The sequence below is a fragment of the Mauremys reevesii genome, linkage group 23 (genome assembly GCF_016161935.1).
Source record: "Mauremys reevesii isolate NIE-2019 linkage group 23, ASM1616193v1, whole genome shotgun sequence".
NCBI classification, from domain to species: domain Eukaryota; kingdom Metazoa; phylum Chordata; order Testudines; family Geoemydidae; genus Mauremys; species Mauremys reevesii.
In genome coordinates this window covers 13624181-13643156 of record NC_052645.1, presented here as the reverse complement: position 1 = coordinate 13643156, position 18976 = coordinate 13624181, and the positions used below count along the sequence as shown (strand labels likewise).

General features: G+C 50.8%; 1 protein-coding gene across 1 annotated transcript in view; it reads right to left on the bottom strand.

Annotated features, from left to right (window-relative positions):
* Window positions 1–18976, bottom strand: part of SLC9A1 (solute carrier family 9 member A1) — a 53528-nt gene that overhangs the window by 17484 nt on the left and 17068 nt on the right. The window contains exon 2 of the mRNA XM_039511453.1: window positions 1660–2120. Coding sequence (XP_039367387.1) covers window positions 1660–2120 — 461 coding nt within the window. The remainder of the gene's footprint in view (window positions 1–1659; window positions 2121–18976) is intronic.

Sequence of the window (18976 nt, the reverse complement as noted above, 5' to 3'; positions counted from 1 at the left end):
CTCCCATCAAGCCCTGCTCAGACCGGGGTCCAGGGAGGAACTGTACAACTTTCTGCAAAGAAACAGAGTTAATAGTCCAGCAAACTCCAGCCCGAGGAACCTTTGCGGTGGGATGGGGGGAAGTGTAGCTGGTTGCTTCATTATCAAGTGACAGCGTGTGTATCAGAGGCTGTTTCCGGTCTGGCTCCTCTCCAGCCCCCGCTGCAGCCTGCAGACAGGGATAGATGCACCACTTCCACCAAACAGCCGAAAATCCCAGCTGCCCCCACCCGCTGCCCACTTCCCCCAACCAGAGGGCATCAGCGCTGCCAGGGATCAGTTCAGAGAGGAGTGTAACGGGAGCGGAAACGGTGGGGGACACTACTATTAACGATTGCTATTATCACAGCACCAAGGAGCCCCACTGGTACGCTCACGGCCCTGCCAACGGAGACCCAACTTCTATTCCTGCCCCTGACCTCAGGCACCTCCCTTGCCCAGTCTGTGCTCAGTGTCATCCCCCCAACCCCCAACATGCTTTACCCGAGATCTCCAGAAGGGCTAACAGTATCATCACCCACATGCAACTCAGGCTACGTCTACACCGAGGCGGAGGGAGTGGGGAAGGGGGGGTTGATTTGCAGCACACATAGCACATAGCAGTGAGGACCTGGTGGCAGAGACTGCACAAGCTCACTTGACACCCCACACCCGGTATGCACTCGCTTGTGCAGCCTGCGCTGAAGTGTGCACCACCACGTCCTCACCGCTCGCTAGCTAGCTAGAGCACAGCAAGCCTCAGCAACTCTACACAAGCTGCAAGTCACACCCCAGGCTGCAGTGTAGGTGGTCACCTAACCCCCACCCACAACCACCCCCCTTCCAAGTCAGAGTCTATGGGGAGATCCAAGTCAGTGCAACTCGTACGTCAGGGTTTAGCAAGCATCTAATCCAATCATGGCAACAGGTCATCATGGTCATCAGGGGCTCGTTCATCTGCAAATCTACCAATGTGATACATGCCATCATGTGCCAGCAATGCCCCGCTGCCATGTACATTTGCGTCTGGTTTGGCCAAAGACTAAATGGACACAAATCAAGAACTGTAACATTCAAAAACCAGTAGGAGAGCACTTCAGTCTCCACGGACACTCACTAACAGACTTAAAAGTGGCCATTCTTCAACAAAAATATTTCAAAAACAAACAGACTGCAATGAGAAACTGCAGAACTGGAAATGATTTGCAAACTTGACCGCATCAAATTAGGCCTGAATAAAGACTGGGAGTGGCTGGGTCGCGACAAAAAATAATTTTCCCTTTGTTGATACTCACACCTTCTTGTCAACTGGTGGGAATGGGCCACATCCACCATGATTGAATTGGCCTCGTCAGCACTGACCCCCCACTTGGTAAGGCAACTCCCATCTTTTCATGTGCTGTATATTTCTACCTGCTTACTGTATTTTTCACTCCATGCATCTGATGAAGTGGGTTCTAGCCCACGAAAGCTTATGCCCAAATAAATTTGTTAGTCTCTAAAGTGCCCCAAGGACTCCTCTGTTTTTAATCCAATCATACCCACCCTGCCCTCCAATCTAGACTCTGCCGCCCTCAAGGGAGCTCTGCCGCCAGACCAACCACAGGGCCGCACAAGCAGCTGGACACGTGCTTCACTCACCACAGTGACGGCGTCGTTCAGCAAGGATTCCCCAAACACCAGGATGTGCAGGAGCTCATTGATGTGGATCTCCTCAAAGACAGCCAGCACCGCCACCGGGTCCACTGCTGAGATGATGCTGCCGAAGAGCAGGTTGGCCAGCAGGCCGATGTCATTCAGGCCAGTGCCGCCGATCTGGCACATGGCATACATCAGCCCGCCCAGGAAAAAGGCGTTCCAGAGCGTCCCCACCACGGCAAAGATCAAGATGGTCCCCAGGTTCTCCGTGAACTGGCGCAGGGGCAGGAAATAGCCGGCATCCAAGATGATGGGCGGGAGGAGGAAGAGGAAGAAGATGTCCGACTTCAGGCTCGGGGGAGTCTCCCCGACCCCCTTGATGAGTCCCCCAACCAGCAGCCCCACCACGATGAGGAGGCAGCTCTCCGGCACGATGTTGGACACAGAGGGAATCACATGGAAACCTAGGCGAGAGAAGACAGTTGCAGCCACATTACAATGGGCAGCCCCCTCCCCTCCCCTAGTAGTGAGCATCAAACAATTGAGACGTGCGTTTGCTGATTAAAGGAAGGGTGGTCTTGTGGCGAAGGCACTGGCTTGGGACCCAGGAGACATGGAGTCTATTCCCTACTCTGCCACTGACTCTGAGACAACTTGGGCATGTCACTTCATCTCTGTGCCTCATCTGTAAAATGGGGCTATTAGCACTGCCCTACCTTGCAGTTGCAGACAAATGCATGTGAGTGGCTCAGATAGGAGGGTGATGGACTAAGATGACCTGGCAGATCTTTGTTGTTCACTTCCAGGCCAGGGAACAGAAGCAGCTATGAACTTCCACGGGCAGTAGAGGCTACTTGTTAATGGCATAGCTCTACGGCCACCCCAAACTCCACCACTGCTAGTCTGCAGGGCTCAAGCTGCTGACTGCTACAGCTCTGCTCAGACTTACAAAGCCTAGACCCAAATATGCCCCTGGTGGAGAGTTCGCTGCCCACACAATGCTGCTTCTAAAGGACACTAGGCCAGCACAAGCTGGCTTGTGCAACACTCCCTTGATACCCCTGGCTGCCAGTCTCCTACCCAAGGAGCCCAGCACCTCTAGCACGGACAGTGGCCACTAACTCAGAAGCAGACCCTCCGCTCTTTTGAGGCCAGAGCTGCTCCTTAGCCCTCCCTCTGCAGCAGAAACATCCAGGCACGAAGAACTGGGCAATACGTCCTCATGGACCGGGGTCGCTTTGTTTTGGAAGCTGAGTTGGGGACTTATTTTTAACTTGTGAACTCACCCTCACCTTGGAGCGTGGGGGAAGGAGGGCAGGATGCGAGCTCCCTGTACATCTAGGCCCAGCACCCACAGTACTCCCTTCCGCTGGCGTAGGAATCATTACACCAGATCCAACCAGTGCTCCAGAGAGTGCAAAATCCTCTTAAACCACCATTTCAACCAAGTTTCCGGATACTGATGCAATTCCCTGGATTTTACCCAGTGCTTTATAGTTAAGACGCGAGGCACATATGCTACCCTCCAGTTTCCTGGCACGGAGGCGGATTTTAAATGAGAAATCCCATGCTTTTGTTAGCAGCTTGGCCATTTCATTCTTCCGAGCGCATGGCTGTACCATCTGTTCTTGGTGACGTGGCGAACAGGAAGCTTTCCCCAGTGAGGGAAGAGGTCTAAGTTATCAGTCGTCGAACCGAAGATTTTCTACATGGATTGAAAGCTCTTTGGGAAAGGGGACATCTTTTTGTGGTGTGTTTGTACGGCGTCGAGGACAATGGGGTCCTGCCCAGGCACTACAAATAAATATATAAGAAGTTGCAGCCCTTACATGGCTGCAAAGATAACTTTCCATACGAGAACCAGAGCAATGCTTTCCTCCTGAATCTGCAGAGACGCAGCCCCAGTGCCTCTGGTGCTGCCCAGGGTTTCACCTTGCGGCTGCTTGAGGAAAGCTAACAAGGCTCTAGTCAGTTCCATTATATTCAGAGCCCAGCAGGCAGGAGTTGAAGTGATAAGAATCAGGTTTGTTGTTCTTGGTGACTGCTTGGAAAAATGAAGCAGCAGCACAGGTAGGCCCTGTGGCTTATCATGGGGGAGGATGACTCCATTCCCCCCCCCCACACACACACACACTTCTCCCCACACCTTATCACCTAAAGTTTCAAGAAAAAAATAGCACCCCCTGCTATGCAGGAGCCTTTTGGGCTAAAGGGCCCCAGAGGGGTGAGGGAGAAAAACAGAACACGCTGCCCATCTGGGGGCCAAAATGGGGAACCGACAGGTGGCTACAGGGAAGGACTTGAAATGTATCTGTCACCTACTAGTCAGAGACAGATATGAGAGCTGGAGCCTTGGGACAGGCTCCTGTCATGGATCTCAGGACCCTTCTCTCCAGGGGCGTAGGAGGAGTAGAGCTGCTGGAGCTCGGTGGAGATACCGAGTCTCCCCCCAGCCCCCTCCCATTGGCTTCTGGCTAGCAGGTTTAGTTCTCTGGCTAGCAGACTTCGGACAGGCTTTTCAAAGTAATAATTAAGGAAGCTGAGATAAACTAGTAACATTTTTAACCCCCATTTTAACAAAACCCAACCTGGCTTCATCTCTGCAGGTGCCCTAGCTGCAAGGTGAACTAGTGAGCCGGCAAGTCAGGCGCAGGGAAGAGGACATCTGCAGCTTGTGTATCAGGCAGACGGGCCTTCTTGCCTTCCAAGCCAACCGTGCGAGGCAAGCATCTTGCAGCGCGAGCAAACGCAGAACTGCCTAGTTCAGCTGGGAATGCAGGGCTCAGACACAGCCTCTGCTCCGCCGGGACATCCTGCGGCTTTCACCTGATTTGAGCACTGGGATGGCAAAGGCACAAATTCGAGCGCGTGGCTGACGGTCAGTGAGTCAGCACTTTGCTCTGATCACTAGAGTGGATCACACCCCCCCAGGTTTATAGGATTTACAATGAACAGGCCTAAAGGACGGAAATAGACTTAAAATGACGTTCGCTTCCAGCGCCTCCAAACTGCAGCCACTCCCTCACTGCGCAGCGGCAGCAGAGCTCTGATGTGGGGTAGGGGTTATTTCCATCCCCACAACATGAAACTAGCCAGCCTGGGGTTGGGCTCTGGGACTTTGTGACGCTGCAAAGCTCCAATAGCAGAAGGAGCAAAGAATCCTGTGGCACCTTATAGACTAACAGACATTTTGGAGCATGAGCTTTCGTGGGTGAATATCCACTTCGTCGGATGCAAGATTCTTTGCTGCTTTTACAGATCCAGACTAACACGGCTACCCCTCTGATACTTAATAGCAGAAGGGGCATTTGCAGACCTCAGAGGCAGTTACGTCTAAACGAAGGAGAGAAGGGAAAACGCTTCGTGCTCCTGCTTCATTTCTCAGGGTGCTCGGCCCAGAACAACCATTGCACCAGTGCCAACTGGCTGCTTCTAGGGGAGGGGCTCCTGCCCACCCCCACCCATTAGAGCGCCTTCCTCTGAGTAAGCAGCCCCAGAGCATTGGTGCCTTTTTGGGGGTGGATGCGTGTGACCAAGAGACTTTTTTTTTTAAATGAGTAAATTTTAGTGCTGGGAGAAAACGTAGGGTTGACAGCCCCAGAGAACAGAACAGCGAAGGCAAAGGCTGCAACGGTGCAAATGTCTTGCCCTGCCCATGAGTCTCAAGGCCGAAGCACCTGCAAGTGTGGAACCGTCCCTCTGTGAGGGGGAGTTCGGTCCGTGTGGCCCCTTCAGCCCATGGCCTCTGCTGAAGCTAGCGAGGGGACCAAGGGGCGCCAGTTACAGTAAAGCTGCAGGAGGTGGACACTTGGCCATTGTCCAATTCATGTCACGCAGGCCAGACAGTCATCCGGTCACTAAAGCCCTGGGTCGGCTTTTAACCAGAGACCCGGAGACCAGAGGCTCTTAACCCCATTTCCAGTCCCCCGATGCATGCGGTTACCTCTGACACCAGCTGCCAAGGCGGCACATCCAGTGGAATTACTTGTAGACAGTTGCAATTAATCGCCATGTACCAGACCTGCCATTGTCACACACAATCTAAGAGTCTGACGGGGACGGGAAGGCAGAAGGCGGCTGAGGCTCTGGAGAGGAGGAAAAAGCATCCCCTGCCTTTCGCATCTGCTAGCAGGCAATAGAGGGAGGAGTGGGGGGAATCATTCAGCTCCTATGTTAGGCACACTGAGGCAGTAACATACAACAGGAATGCGACCGTGCTGCATGGTACTTCCATCTCCCGCCCTAGGAAACGGGCCCCTCCAGAGGTGATGAGCTATTGGGATTTGTCTACACAGCAGTAAAAGACCCACATGTGGCTGGCCCAGGTTAGGGGCTACAAAACTGCAGTGTAAACATTTGGGCTCAGGCTGGAGCTGGGACTCAGACCCCATAGGGGGCGGAAGGGTCTCAGAGCCTGGACTCCAGCATAAGCCCGAATGTCTGCCCTGCTGTTTTTAATGCTGCAGCCTGACCCAGGCTCCGAAACTCGCAGCATAAACACCCCCCCAGGGACTGACTGGAGCTGCGGATGATCAGCACCTTTGCCAACCAGGCCCTGGGGCTATAAGGCTAAAACCAACCTGGTTTCTGCCTTGCATAAAAAGCAGGGGTGGCAGTGGAGTCTACCCGGGTCCCTGACCCTGCTAGTGACAGAACACGTGGCTTTTGGCGCTCGCCCACTTCCGCTGCCACTACCAGACACAGCCACGTCTCTCATTTACCCTAAGGCTATGGCTACACTTAAACTTCAAAGCGCTGCCGCGGCAGCGCTGGCCGCGGCAGCGCTTTGAAGCGCTAGTGCAGCGCCAGCGCCAGCGCTGGGAAAACTCTCCCAGCGCTGTCTCCTCCTCAGCTCCCTGTGGGGAGCGACGGGGGCGGCTGGGGGCGCTGGGCTGGGGCTGGGGCTTGGGGGCGCGGCGGCATGAAGCGCGCTGCAGGCAGCAGCGCAGCGTTGTTGTCACACCCTGCCTGCACAGCGTGCCAAAAAATAAGCCCTAAGCCACGTCGAGATGGTGTTCTTTAAAACACCTGTCTGTTTCCCAGGAGAGACGTTAAAGCAGAGGATTGAAAAGGTTTGTACTTCCACTGCATAGGGTATTAGTGTTTCTCAACGTTTTTGATACTAGGGACGGGCTTGCTGCCTTCCTGAACTGTGTGAGGGAAATCTCAGGGACCGGCAAGGAGGCTGCTATGGACCAGCACCAGTCCATAGACCTTTGTTGAGAAACGCTGATCTAACGTACATCAGCCCTAGCCAGATCAGGGCTTAAGTACATGCATTGCAAGAAACCTGCAGTGAGTCAGTCAGGTGTCACTTGCGAAATATGTTCAAGTACTGAATAATACTCTCTCCCCCCAACAATTCAGTGTCTCTCACTTTGTCCCTGTAGCTCTCAGGATTCCATTAATCTGGAGCGTCCATGTGCCAGTGCGAATTAAACACCCACCGCCTTTCTGTGAAGCCCTAAAAATAAACTTGCATGGGCTGCGCATTAATTATGCCTTTGATCTTGCTGAATTTCAACACGTTCCCTCCCCACCTTCTTCTCTCCTTAAGAGCGCACCAAAGCTTATGTCTACCGGGCTACTGCTGTGATCCCATGGAGACAATTACCAGCCTCAGCCCGCCAACGACGGGAAAGCAAGGAACATTAGACCAGTGCGTCGTGGGGAGGGGAGGGGGTAAAAACAGAGTTATGGCAGCAGCGTACCCATTGCTGGAGTGGCGAGCACCCCCACCATAGTGCACCAGGCCTGATGTGAGAAAGGGAGGCAGGGCAGTGAGTGGGAGAGAATGGCCCTTGCAGTGCAGGCTTGTGGCCAAAGTTCGAACACCACCTGACTTCTCACCCCATCTCCGACAGACTTCCTGTGAGCCTCTGGGCAAGTCACGTGTCTGCGTGCCTCGGTTTCCCCATCTGTAAAGTGGGGATGGGATTTACCTCCCTGGAACCTCTGAGTGAAGCTGCGAGGGTTGATTTCTTCCAGAGGAACTCTGCAGAGGCAGATTGCTCCTCAAGGGCTAAGCAGCCACATCAGCTGGGGCAAGGCAGCTTTCCGGTACCGTTTACCCCAATAAGAACACGTGCCAAGCAGCAAGCTTGCCAGGGGAACTTTGCGAAGCCTGCAGGGCCTCGTTCATTCAGTGAAGAGCGCCAAGGTATTTCGTGGGCAGGAGGCGAAAGGTGACAATTGGCTTTCTGATTATCATCCCATTGGAGCAGGATTCCCAGCCTAAGAACTGCCACCCTCTGAAAGGCAGAGGCTAATCCAATATTAAAACAAACTAGAGCAAGCTTTATAAAAGCTTGCAGCATCCTCACCTCCCAGCTGGGTGGGGATCGTTCAAGAAAAAATTATGTAAATCTTTCTCCCCTTAAGTGAAGCAGGCACGGGACACCAGAGGTAAGGTTCCCCAGCACCCATTCACATCACTTGCTCATTGCTGTTACCAAGGGAACCTTCCCCGGCCTCGTTAGAAGCTCTCGTCTTCTCTCAAGCTCTCTGCGTGCTGTATGTCGCAGATGGGAGTGCGATACAGCTGCGGCGTACAAAGGACAGAGGCCACCGCTGGAGCTCATTCTCCAAGCTCCTTTAAGAAGAGGCAGAGGTTCTACCTTTGAATGCAGAACCTGCTCTGCTACCAATAGCTTCGGCCCAGGACACAGCCCTAGACTTCAACGCCAATTCTCTTCTGGCCTCCCAGGACTGAACAACAATTTAGATCTCTGTTCCCTTCAGGGTAACATGAGCAGTCTAGCATTGCATGGAGGGCCTGGTACTTTCCATGGGGGATATTTACAGACTGCATGGGCTTGCTCAACTGCTGAAGGTGTTGCATAAGGGTTATACAAGCTATGTGTCATCTCAGGATTGAACGCAGCATGGGTTCATTCGGGCATACAGATGTTATGTTTTGCTGCTCTCCAATCCTCCTGCGATTTCAAATGGATGGCGTGTTGTTCACTTCCTGTTGCGTTGTGTGCTCTCCAGCCCCTGCTGCGTTCGGCAGCCTAGCAAAGCAATTCCTGTTTGTACAATGTGTGGAGAGGGCTCTGGGATGCAAGCACAAAATAGGGTAAGAGACAAAGACATGGAACTGGCTGTAAAATGCCAAACAACAAATCAAGTCAGGGCTCCATTTATTTTAACAATCCAAATTTAATACCTGGCCCAGGTTAATGCTGATCTCCGGCAAATCCAGATGTACGATGCGCATGGATTGTCAGCATACAGAATTGGGCACATCTAGTTCAGGTCAAATATTAATTATTGCAGTGCTTAATTTGTAATGAAAGACGTGCCAGGGCTCAGGCCGGTTTTTTGTTTTTTTTTAAACTTTCGTAACAGCTGCAGCAAGCCCAGCGGTGCTGGGGCTACAAACCCCCCAAGCCCTGGCACAAAATTAAGCGCTGATTATTTGTATTGTGGCAGCATCTAAGAGCCCCAGTCACGGACAGGACCCCGTGATGACAGGCTCTATACAAACACAGAACAGAAAGATGGTCCCAGCCCCAAAGAACCTACATTCCAGCAGCCTATTTCAAATGAACGCAACTGACACTGGAGACCATTGCTGCTCCTTGGCGTCCTGATTTCAGAAGTAAATAGTTTTTCGCTGCAGCACAGGACAGAAGCCTGACTTATTTATTTAAAGTCTCCATAGGAAAAATCCCAGATGGGAAGGATCTCCTCAGGCAAAGCTATTACAAAGTGACTCACCCAGGATGCCTGAGAAGAGTAAACAGCCTTCCTTTGCTAATGAGCTAGGAGCATTAACAGCAAGCCAGCTTACACAGGAGCGTATGAAGTTCATTTCATTTAGGCTGCTGGCAGAACACTGCATGGGGGGGAAATCTCTGGGGCTAATGACTCTTGCTATCAGACACGTCAAATGCCATAAAAACTATAAAATGCAAGAAAGCTGAGTCAACATTAGGGCTGAGAAATCAAACAATCAAGGAAAAGGAAATCCAAAAGATAGAGGTTTCTATTAAACACTGACTTGGCCATGTCACGTCCTGCATGTGTTCCGGCACATATGGGCAAACAGAAGTTAAAGATACATTTAAGGAGACAGACAGAGCAACTCTTACCCATATGCAATGTGGTCAGGTTAGGGGTAAGGCAGACGCTCATTTTTTTCAAGTTCCCAACCAGAGCTCTCAACATTCACTTCAGGGAAACTGAACAGCAGCATAATCTCCTCTTGCCCTTAAATGCCTCGCACCTAAAATTTATGATCTTTTAAGCAATTAAGGACGCCTCAGAGGCTGTACTGTCGCTGCCAAAAGAGGTGTGGATTTTACACTGAGACTGGTAACTCAAGATCGTTCTCAATGTAAAACTTTAGTGGAGGCAAGGGACAGGTAGTTTTTACCTGGGCGGTTAGTCAAAGTCAACCCTACATTCCCATCCTGGCACTTGCCTCGATGCAACTAGTCAAAGTAATAAATTAGCTGTGCCCTGTCTCCACCAGCACTTTGCATTGAGATAGACGTGCTCCTGCGCCGAGTTGGCCGTCTAGGTGTTGCTTTGAAGACACAGCTCACGCTGATGAGTTTCACTAGATGCCCCATGTTCTAAACAGATTTACTGTCAGCCTGCCACTGAAAGGCAAACAGACGCGGCTCCACTGAGCAAGTCCAAGTACTCGATTTTAAAATGTTTATGACTAAGGCCTTGCACCTCCATTTGATCACATGGGGGCAGACTAGCAGTGAGGGACCCTCTGCTCAGGCAAAGGCCCACTGGCGAAGCCCACCGGTGTGCTACCCACTGCAGGAGTGGAGCCTAGCTCCCTGGTAAAGCACTTTGACATCTGAAAGTGGAGTGCTGTGCAAATATTAATAAAATAACTTTAGAGAGACTGATCTGCTTTTCGACAGAACGGCATGGGGCGTTTTCCCTTTGGCACTGAGAATTAGGTTAAATAAGCCAAGTCCAATATCAGCATTATGCAGCTGCTTGATGTCAGCCAATGTCTGCTTTCTTTACTCACTAATGACTCTGAAAACTTACGCTGATTCTCCTCAAACTTTCTAAGAAGTCAAATTCGGGCTGAATCCAAACCTGGGAAGGGAACGCCCCAGGTGACACAAGAGAAGAAATGGGGGGAGGGGAGCTGAAAAATGAAAAACAGATCTCACACTTATTCGTCATGTTTGCTACCAGTGGACACCATCATAAACTGGCCCCTCACTATGGCAGGAGGTGAGTGGTGGTGATAGGAGGTGATCTTTTAACTAGAGCTAACATTTGTACCACTGCAGCTAAGATAAAAGTGCTATCCAGGCTTGGTGGTATTTATTATTGATCAGTAGCTCTCAAAGCGCTCCATAATCTTTAACCCTCACAACCGCCTCGTGGGACACAGAGGTGCAGTTATCCCCATTTTACAGATAGGGAACTTCGGCATCGAGAGACTGAGACCCAGATCCACAAAGGTATTTAGGTTTCCTAACTTCTGAATTCAGTGGAAGACCTTTATGGATCTAGGCCTGGGTGACTCGCCCAATGTCACACAGGACGTTTATGGTGGAACAGGGAATTTAACCCAGATCTCCCAAGTCCTAGGCCTAACCCCTGGGCCAGGCTTCCTCTCTCTCGAGGCAATCTGGCTGTACATAGCTGCCCAGGGAGGGGCGGTCTGGAACAGTGCCGGCCCTAGGGCGATTCAACCGATTCCCGGGAATCGGGCCCCACGCCGTCCCAAAGGAGCTGCCGCTGAAGTCTGGCGGCTGTCTTTGGCGGCATTTCCTCGGAGGTTCCTTCTGCCGCCGAACACAGTGGCAGGACTTCAGCAGCAGCTCTTTGAATAGGGCCCCGCAGTGCCTAAAGCCGGCCCTGGTCTGAAAAGTATTCTTTGTGCACTCTCCTACCCCATCCATGGACAGCATCTGGATCATTTATTTTTTTCTCCACCACCCACTGATGCATGAACAGCTTGTCAGCCACAGTCAGATGCAGCCTCAGGATTCTGATCTAATAGGCCATATCCTGTCTCTTGGGCTGCTGACAGAGATAGCCTGGATTATAGCTACTCATCAAATCAAAAAGAATCCACCCAGTGCCATGGAACAGGTCGGATTTGGCAACAGATTGAGCAGGAAGAGGTTGCAAAATGGGCTGGAAGCTAAATATTAGGCTAGAGCAGAAAAAGTTCCCAAGTCTGAGAAATGCCTACACTTCTCCCACCTTAACTTCCAAAGCAACGCTTTTTCTGGAATCCCAGCAGACAGCTCAGTAATAGTAACAGATACTATACCTCAATAACGAGCCCCACTATTATTGCAGGGAACACACTTCCATCTCCATATACATCTTACGAGTTACCGTTCCCCTTTTCCAGAATGGGAGAAACTGAGGCACAGAGAGGGGGAAGTCTCTTGCCCACGGTCATGCAATGACTCGGTCAGAGCTGAGAATAGAACCCAGGACATCCTGATGCTCAGCCCACCAGCCCATGCTGCTTTTCATTAGATCAGATATTTTACAGCAATAATCCTTTTTAGAGAGTGCTGGATACCAAGGACAGGAAGATGTTGCTCTTTTGTGTGACTTCTAGGTGACACTAGACACCAAACACAATGAAGAATAAAATCCCCGGGTCATCAAGTTCCAGACTGACAGTGGAAGACCCCGAAGACTGGACCACTCCCCCCACCCCCAATTATTAACCGTGGTTATTCCTTTGCTGTTATAACTAGGGTTGTGCAGTCCTTAGTCCTCTGATGGGAGGGTAGTCTGGATGCAGTCTTAAAGGAGAAACATGGTTCCCTCCTACAGTCTCTGCTCAGTCAGCTGATGCATACAGCGCAGAATGAAGAGCAAAAAGTTAAGTCTGCAGCAAAACTGCAGATCCCAGAGCAGCTCAGCCAGTGCGAAGGCAGCGATGCTCCCAACAAAACCCTGTGGCTCCCACCTCACTGGAAATACACCATGGAACTATACCCATCGCTGTTCCAAACACAGCATCGCGAACAGCTGGAAAATAGATTAACACAGGAGGGGAGCGGAGCATGCTCAGTTGGGGCCGCCCTTCTGAAGGACACTGCAGATAGCTTGCTCCAGCAAGACAGACAGCTGCACACACCTCAGGTCTCTGTGCAACACAAGCGTCTTCACAACAGGGCCACCTTTAACTCTTTAGGAGGCCGAAGCTGGCAGGTCAACACCATCCGAAGAGGCAGCAGTAAAAGACTGAACGAGGATGCTGCTCTTCCTAGACTCGACAGAGGGGAGAAGTGCTGAAATGTAGATGCATTTCAGCAAGCAGACGGAACACCCTCCCCCAGTGTTATTTACTGCTTTCAGAGGGATTCACAGGCTCTTGCTCCCCTATACAAAAAGGGATCAGCCCAACTATACAGTTGGCTGCGTTGAAGCCAGTGTCACTCTAGGAGGTCGACAAACATCCAGTCGCTAGATGCCTGTGACTGCTTAATAGGGGGAGCAAGCACGATCCCCTCATAATAGTTATCCTAATCTTGGTACTTATATGACCAGCCCCTGTTGCCACAGTAACCACGTACCTAATCCAGTTGCAGTCCAGCTACACCTACGAATCCCAGCATCCTCTCTCTCATCCTTCTGCTGGCCCTTCGAAGACCACTGTATTCCACGCCCATTTAAACACCCTTCCATTGGCCCCCCTACCGCTTCCATACCAGCTTAATGAAAGGGGCCTGCTCCCCGATGAACTAACCAGTGCACTGGTTTCCTTTTTTCCCCAGCATTAGGAAAAGACAAAATTTCCACCAGACTGAAGCTACGAACTTGAAAAGGCAGAGGATAGAGTGGGGGTGGGAAGCTGCCGCTAGCGTGGTACCGTCTTTGTCTGAACTGAGTAGGAGAACGCATGGTTTCTGTGCTAGGAAGAACAGACAAGCCCTTGTAAGGTCTAAGCTGGGGGACGTCTCTGATGCACATACATTTCTTTACTCCTGTGGAGCAACTTGTCATATAACAGGGGAGGGAAATGTTCTTTGGCAGGTGGAGCATAGGCTTGGGAGTCAGGACTCCTCCCGAGTACTATCCCCAGCTCCATTGCTGGCTGACTGTTTCCAAGGGTACAGTGACTTCACCTCTGTTTTCTCATGCATCACCATAAGAATACCGCCACCTCCCAGAGCTGTGAGGCTTAATTAGCGTTTACGAGTGCCTTGAGATCCACAGAAATGCAAGAGATTACTCTTAATTAAAATCCTGTACATTTTGGAGTGAGGATTTGTGGAATAAGCATCTGGGACTCATCTACCAGCTCATGGCTAGCATCATGTGGAGGCGGGAAAGCAGAGAAATCCCATCCCCCAACTCCCCTGCCATAGTGATTCCTCGTTTCCCCCAACAACTTCACGTCCGGGCGAGGCAAAGAGCTGTTCCAGAGCTGTTCCAGAGCTGTTCCCGAACCCCTCCCTCCAGTTACTCATTTATCCAGATACTGAGTGAGTTTCCAGTGTTCTTCACTCTGGGATGAGGATCCTGGAAAAGTGTCAGTTGAAAGACATCCCCTGCCCCCTACCTAATCTTCCCCAGACACAGGTGTGGCTATGAATTCAAAAGTGCTTCCTATGACGTTGCGGAATGTTATGCCCAGCTGCTTTAACAGAGTTCTATCTCAAAAATCCACATCCCTCCACTAGGCAGGGTGGCAAATGGGACCAACCGGCCCAACAAAAGTCAAAGACAGACCTAGGGCTCATGCAGCCACAGCAGCACCAGGCACTCAGCAGTAACCTAGACGCTTTGGGGTAGAGACAGAGACTGGACTTGCCCTGAGGGAACTAAACAGCTAGTGGTTTTATACCTAACGATAAACCAAAACCAATGCTCATGTCCGCCCTGCAGTTAAGACCTTAACACTTATATTCGTTAAATCACATGTGGTCACTCAATCACCTGCCCCACCCCCCAAACCCTTATTTAAAGAGGGATGAGCCCCAAACCACATTGTTCTGGGAAGCCATCACACCCCCACCTCCAAACGTCTTGGCTTCTCCCCCCACTGCAGCTCTCCTCCCCAGGGTGATGTACATGAGGGCTGGTGCTCTGCCAAAAACACTGACGTTAGTTGAGGGCCAAGAGAAAGTACCAATCAAAGGCTCTGGAACCAGAATTCACCCAAAAAGCCTCGCTGAAGGAGGAGGAGGAGGAAAGGGAAAGAAAACCAAAAAGCAAGTCCTGAGCCAGAAGGACGCAAGCTCCGTCCGAACTTTCCCTAATGCTCTTGGACTTTGCCCTAGGCTGCTAAGCAGCAATCAGTGTTATTTCAGAGAGATTCAATCATCTAAATGAACCGTGAACTCACTGAACCACCTCATGCAGTGGGCCCATTCAGAAGCTAGATAAGATCTACTAGCGTCAACATCCCGGCTTGTAGTTTCTAGCCATTTGCACTCCGCAAAGGGTGGGCACGGAATACATCAGCCCCAGTTACTGACATTCAGACCAACAGATGATTTGGGCGGGTGAAGGGAAAAATACAGGGCTCTAGCCCTGTCTGCGGAATTGCTGCCTGCTGCACTCCATCAAGCAGCTCTTTATACAGGCACGGGGCACTGGGCTACAGTCTAGGGAAGACACGTTGGCCTGTGTAACTCACTCTGGACTGAGACTCGTAGGAAACAACCTTCCTAAAATGTTCCCATTTAGCCTGCGTACAGACCTTGGGCTCTCTTTTCTCATACTGAGCCAGATTCTTGGCTGATTTACACTGCCTGAGCGTTGGGCCCACAACATTGAATACAGAGTGGAAACCCACCCAAGCTCATGTTAAGTGTCCAACTGCTTGGCAGTGACCAAAGCTACCAGGCACGTCTTGCCTTTGCACTGAATTCAAAAGAACGCCTATGGAACGGGGGTGGCCAACCTGTGGCTCTTCAGAAGTTAACATGCGGCTCCTTGTATAGGCGCCGACTCTGGGGCTGGAGCTACAGGTGCCGCCTTTCCACTGTGCCGGGAACTCCTGGCTCTGCCACAGGCCATGCCCCCTCTCCTGAGCCTGCCATGTCCTTGCGCTTCCCCCCTCCCCCCAGCCTTCTGCCTGCCATGAAACAGCTGATCGGAAGGTGTGGGGAGGGAGGGGAAGGCTGCTGGTGGGCAGGAGGTGCTGGGAGCCGGGGCGGGGGCTGCACACATATTACTGTGGCTCTTTGGCAATGTACATTGTTAAATTCTGGCTCCTTCTCAGGCTCAGGCTGGCCACCCATGCTCTGAAAGGTAGGATGCAATGGTGTTTTCCGTTTAACAGCTATGAAGATTTGTTGCGAGCTCCCCAAAATATGATGATCTTTCCTCTCTCTCATTCACCACTCCTTCCAGGAATAAAAAAAAAGTCCAGAAATATGCTCATAAAGAGACCCCACCTTATAACAATACACTACTCCCTTGCTTTTCACACCTTCTTTTACTACCGCAAACAAAGCCGCTAATGGATTAAAGGAGGTGGAGTTTCCCCTATTAGCAGATTAACAGGTACCTGATACAGTTTGCTGAACTTCACATGCTACAGTCTTACCGCCTACAAGAAACCAAACCCACATGACAAAGCAACTTGCCCAGACCCAGTCACTTTGGAGAAGATAAAGAACCATGTTAATCATATCAGGCCAGCCCCTCCTGCTATGAATGAGTCCAAGCTTTCGAGTTACCACAGAACAGGAGAGAACTCGTGTCGGTTACTGTAACTCAGCCACCCAGAGAAATATACTCCCCACCCCCGAGGCACGTAAAACATCAGTCTTTTAAGGAACCGTTACTCAGAGCTTTTGACGAATTCCAGCTGCCAGGATGAGCAAAGGCCACGGGGACCAGCAATAGCTGGGATAGGCAGATTGTATCTTTAAACAGCTGAATTTCACTGGGCATTGAGGAAGGTCAAGTCATCTAGACAGAGGGAAACGGAGTCCAGGCCGCAGATCCTCCCCTTCCAGAGCAACACAAGCCCCCTAGGAGGAGTGCCGATCTCCTTGCCATTTTTTGAGAGTGAAAAGCCTGCGGGACCAGGGCTGAGTCAATAAGGTGAGAGTCTCTGTTCCAACACATTAAAAGCTGGCACAATAACGTGAGGAGTCATAGGAAGAGGTCTCTCTATTGCAGTAAGTCACTCCCTACTACAGCTTCAGGGCAGGGTGCATCTGGGCCACATCTTGGTCACAAGGGCCTCGTCTTCACTAGGGAATTTTTTGCTCCGATTTCCCGCCTGTTTTTTCACTGGGCACAGCTCCACCAATGGGAGCACTGGTGTCCGTGGGGCTCAGAGGCAGGTGCTGGGCATTAAGCCCCATGTTGTCTACCACTGCTCAGAGTAGTTCTATAGCCAGATTTGGAGTCCCGGCTATTATATCACTCCCACCAGCAGTTGCAAAGGTGGCTAATTTTTAGCAGGAAAATTCTAGCACAGGACCAGGCAACATTTAAGAGGGTGGGAAGAGCCTGGGAAACGGCACCATTTCAGCCTGCAAGACCACAAGGTGCCCACAGTGCTCTGCATCACAGTTCCCGGCACAAGACCCCTATCTGCTGCTTTGTCCAGTTTTCTCCTTGTAAAAGGCAAAAACTCTCAAGTTTCAGTGTTGGGAGGGCCAATTGCAGCGATGCAGCTGAACAAAGTGTCCAGTGACACTGCAACGGCGTAGCAAGCCAACAAAGAGTGCAATGATGAACCTTACTCAGAGCAAATGCAATTTAAACAGGGCTGAGCACAGATGTGAGAGGTGTTACACGTACTGCAGGTTCTTGTGACACCAGTTCTCTAGTGCAGCTGAACCTTTTGAGCTCCCGGCATCAGTTCCAAAATATCTTTATTCCCTGGAGGAACAGGCTGAAATCTCAGCAGGGTTGAATCAGCTCATTGTCCTTCTGAAGGAGATAAACTGGGATGTAGGCAATTTCTGTGAGCTGGTCTATTAGCACACACTACTTCTATGATTTCATCTATCTGTTGATACTAAAGATCCACTGGTAGTGGTTTACCCATGTATCCATGACCAAAATCCCCCATCCCATTCTCAGTTCAGTGTGTTGCATGCTGCTTGTCTACCTGGCGGCAGCCCTCCCACCCCAGAAGTAGCTGAATTTCAGTGGCACTGCGTATATTTTGTACAGGACTTTGGGATCCTTTAGGATGAAAACAATGATGTAACCACAGAAAATATGTACTATGAACAAGGTACTCTGATCTCTTCCTTAAAAGGCTGTGAGATTAAGCCGTTTTAAAAGCCGCCAGAAGGCTGGAGACAGAACGTCTATGAGACCAGGAATCATGCATTCCGTGTTTGGCCTCAGAGTTTGGGTGGGAGGCTCCATTTCATCTGTGATAACAGAGTTAAATCTCAACACAGACAGAACAGAGGCTGACAGAAGAATGCTGCAGACCATGCCAGTCAACCAGCCAAGAAAGAAATCCCAACAAGCAACAGCTAGATGCCCTGGAAGGCAGTCCCGTGGGGTGGATGGAACAAAGGAAGTGAGTGTACATAAGCTTCTTGTGGTATAAGCTGGAGAGATTGCTTCCCTAGAATTCAGGCCAGAGAGGCCTTCTGCTGGATAGCCACATACCCAGCAGCCCCTCAAATGGAGAGGCATAAGGTGGAGGGGAGAGAATATTTCATTTGTAACTTGCCATCAGAGTCACTTTCAGCACCCATGGTGGCTGTGACCTTTTCCAGCAGGAGGCGCTAGGACTAGAGAGCAGAGTCGACTGTATTCCCAGTCTCCATCCATCACACCCAACACCATAAACTCTGGCTTCTTATGTTTAAAGTCTCACATGCCAAATGTATACACTTTCTTAATCTCTAGAGCTGGCAAAAGTCAAACCAAGAGAGATTTGCTTTCCAGCTGTCTCCAGGAACCCCTAAGGTGCAGCTATCCCTCCAGCTGAAGGGACGGTAAAAGGCACTCAGGTACCATGGTGACGAGTGCAGTACAAGTGCCTAGATACTGCAGATAGATCCTGTATTTCTGTTTTTTAAAGCCACCTAAGGATTAGCTGGCTGTTGTGCCCAGATGAGATGGAACAATACTTGGCAGCTTTCCAAGATCCAGCCATAATATACAGCAACCTTCATCCAAAGAAGCAAGATGGTCTTGTGGTTAAAGCACAGGACTCGGAGACAGGAGCTCTCGGTTCTTATTCCGGCTGCGCCGCCTGGTTTGAGACTGCGCCTCATCGTGAAACAGGGCTAATACTGCCCATCTCCACGGATGTTGCAAGGCTGAAGTTTTTGATGTTTGTCAAGGACATGGAGATCCTCAGACAGCAGGTGCTGAAGAAAGGCAAAGGGCTCTCAGTGGTTCGCAAAGGTTAATTACGTCT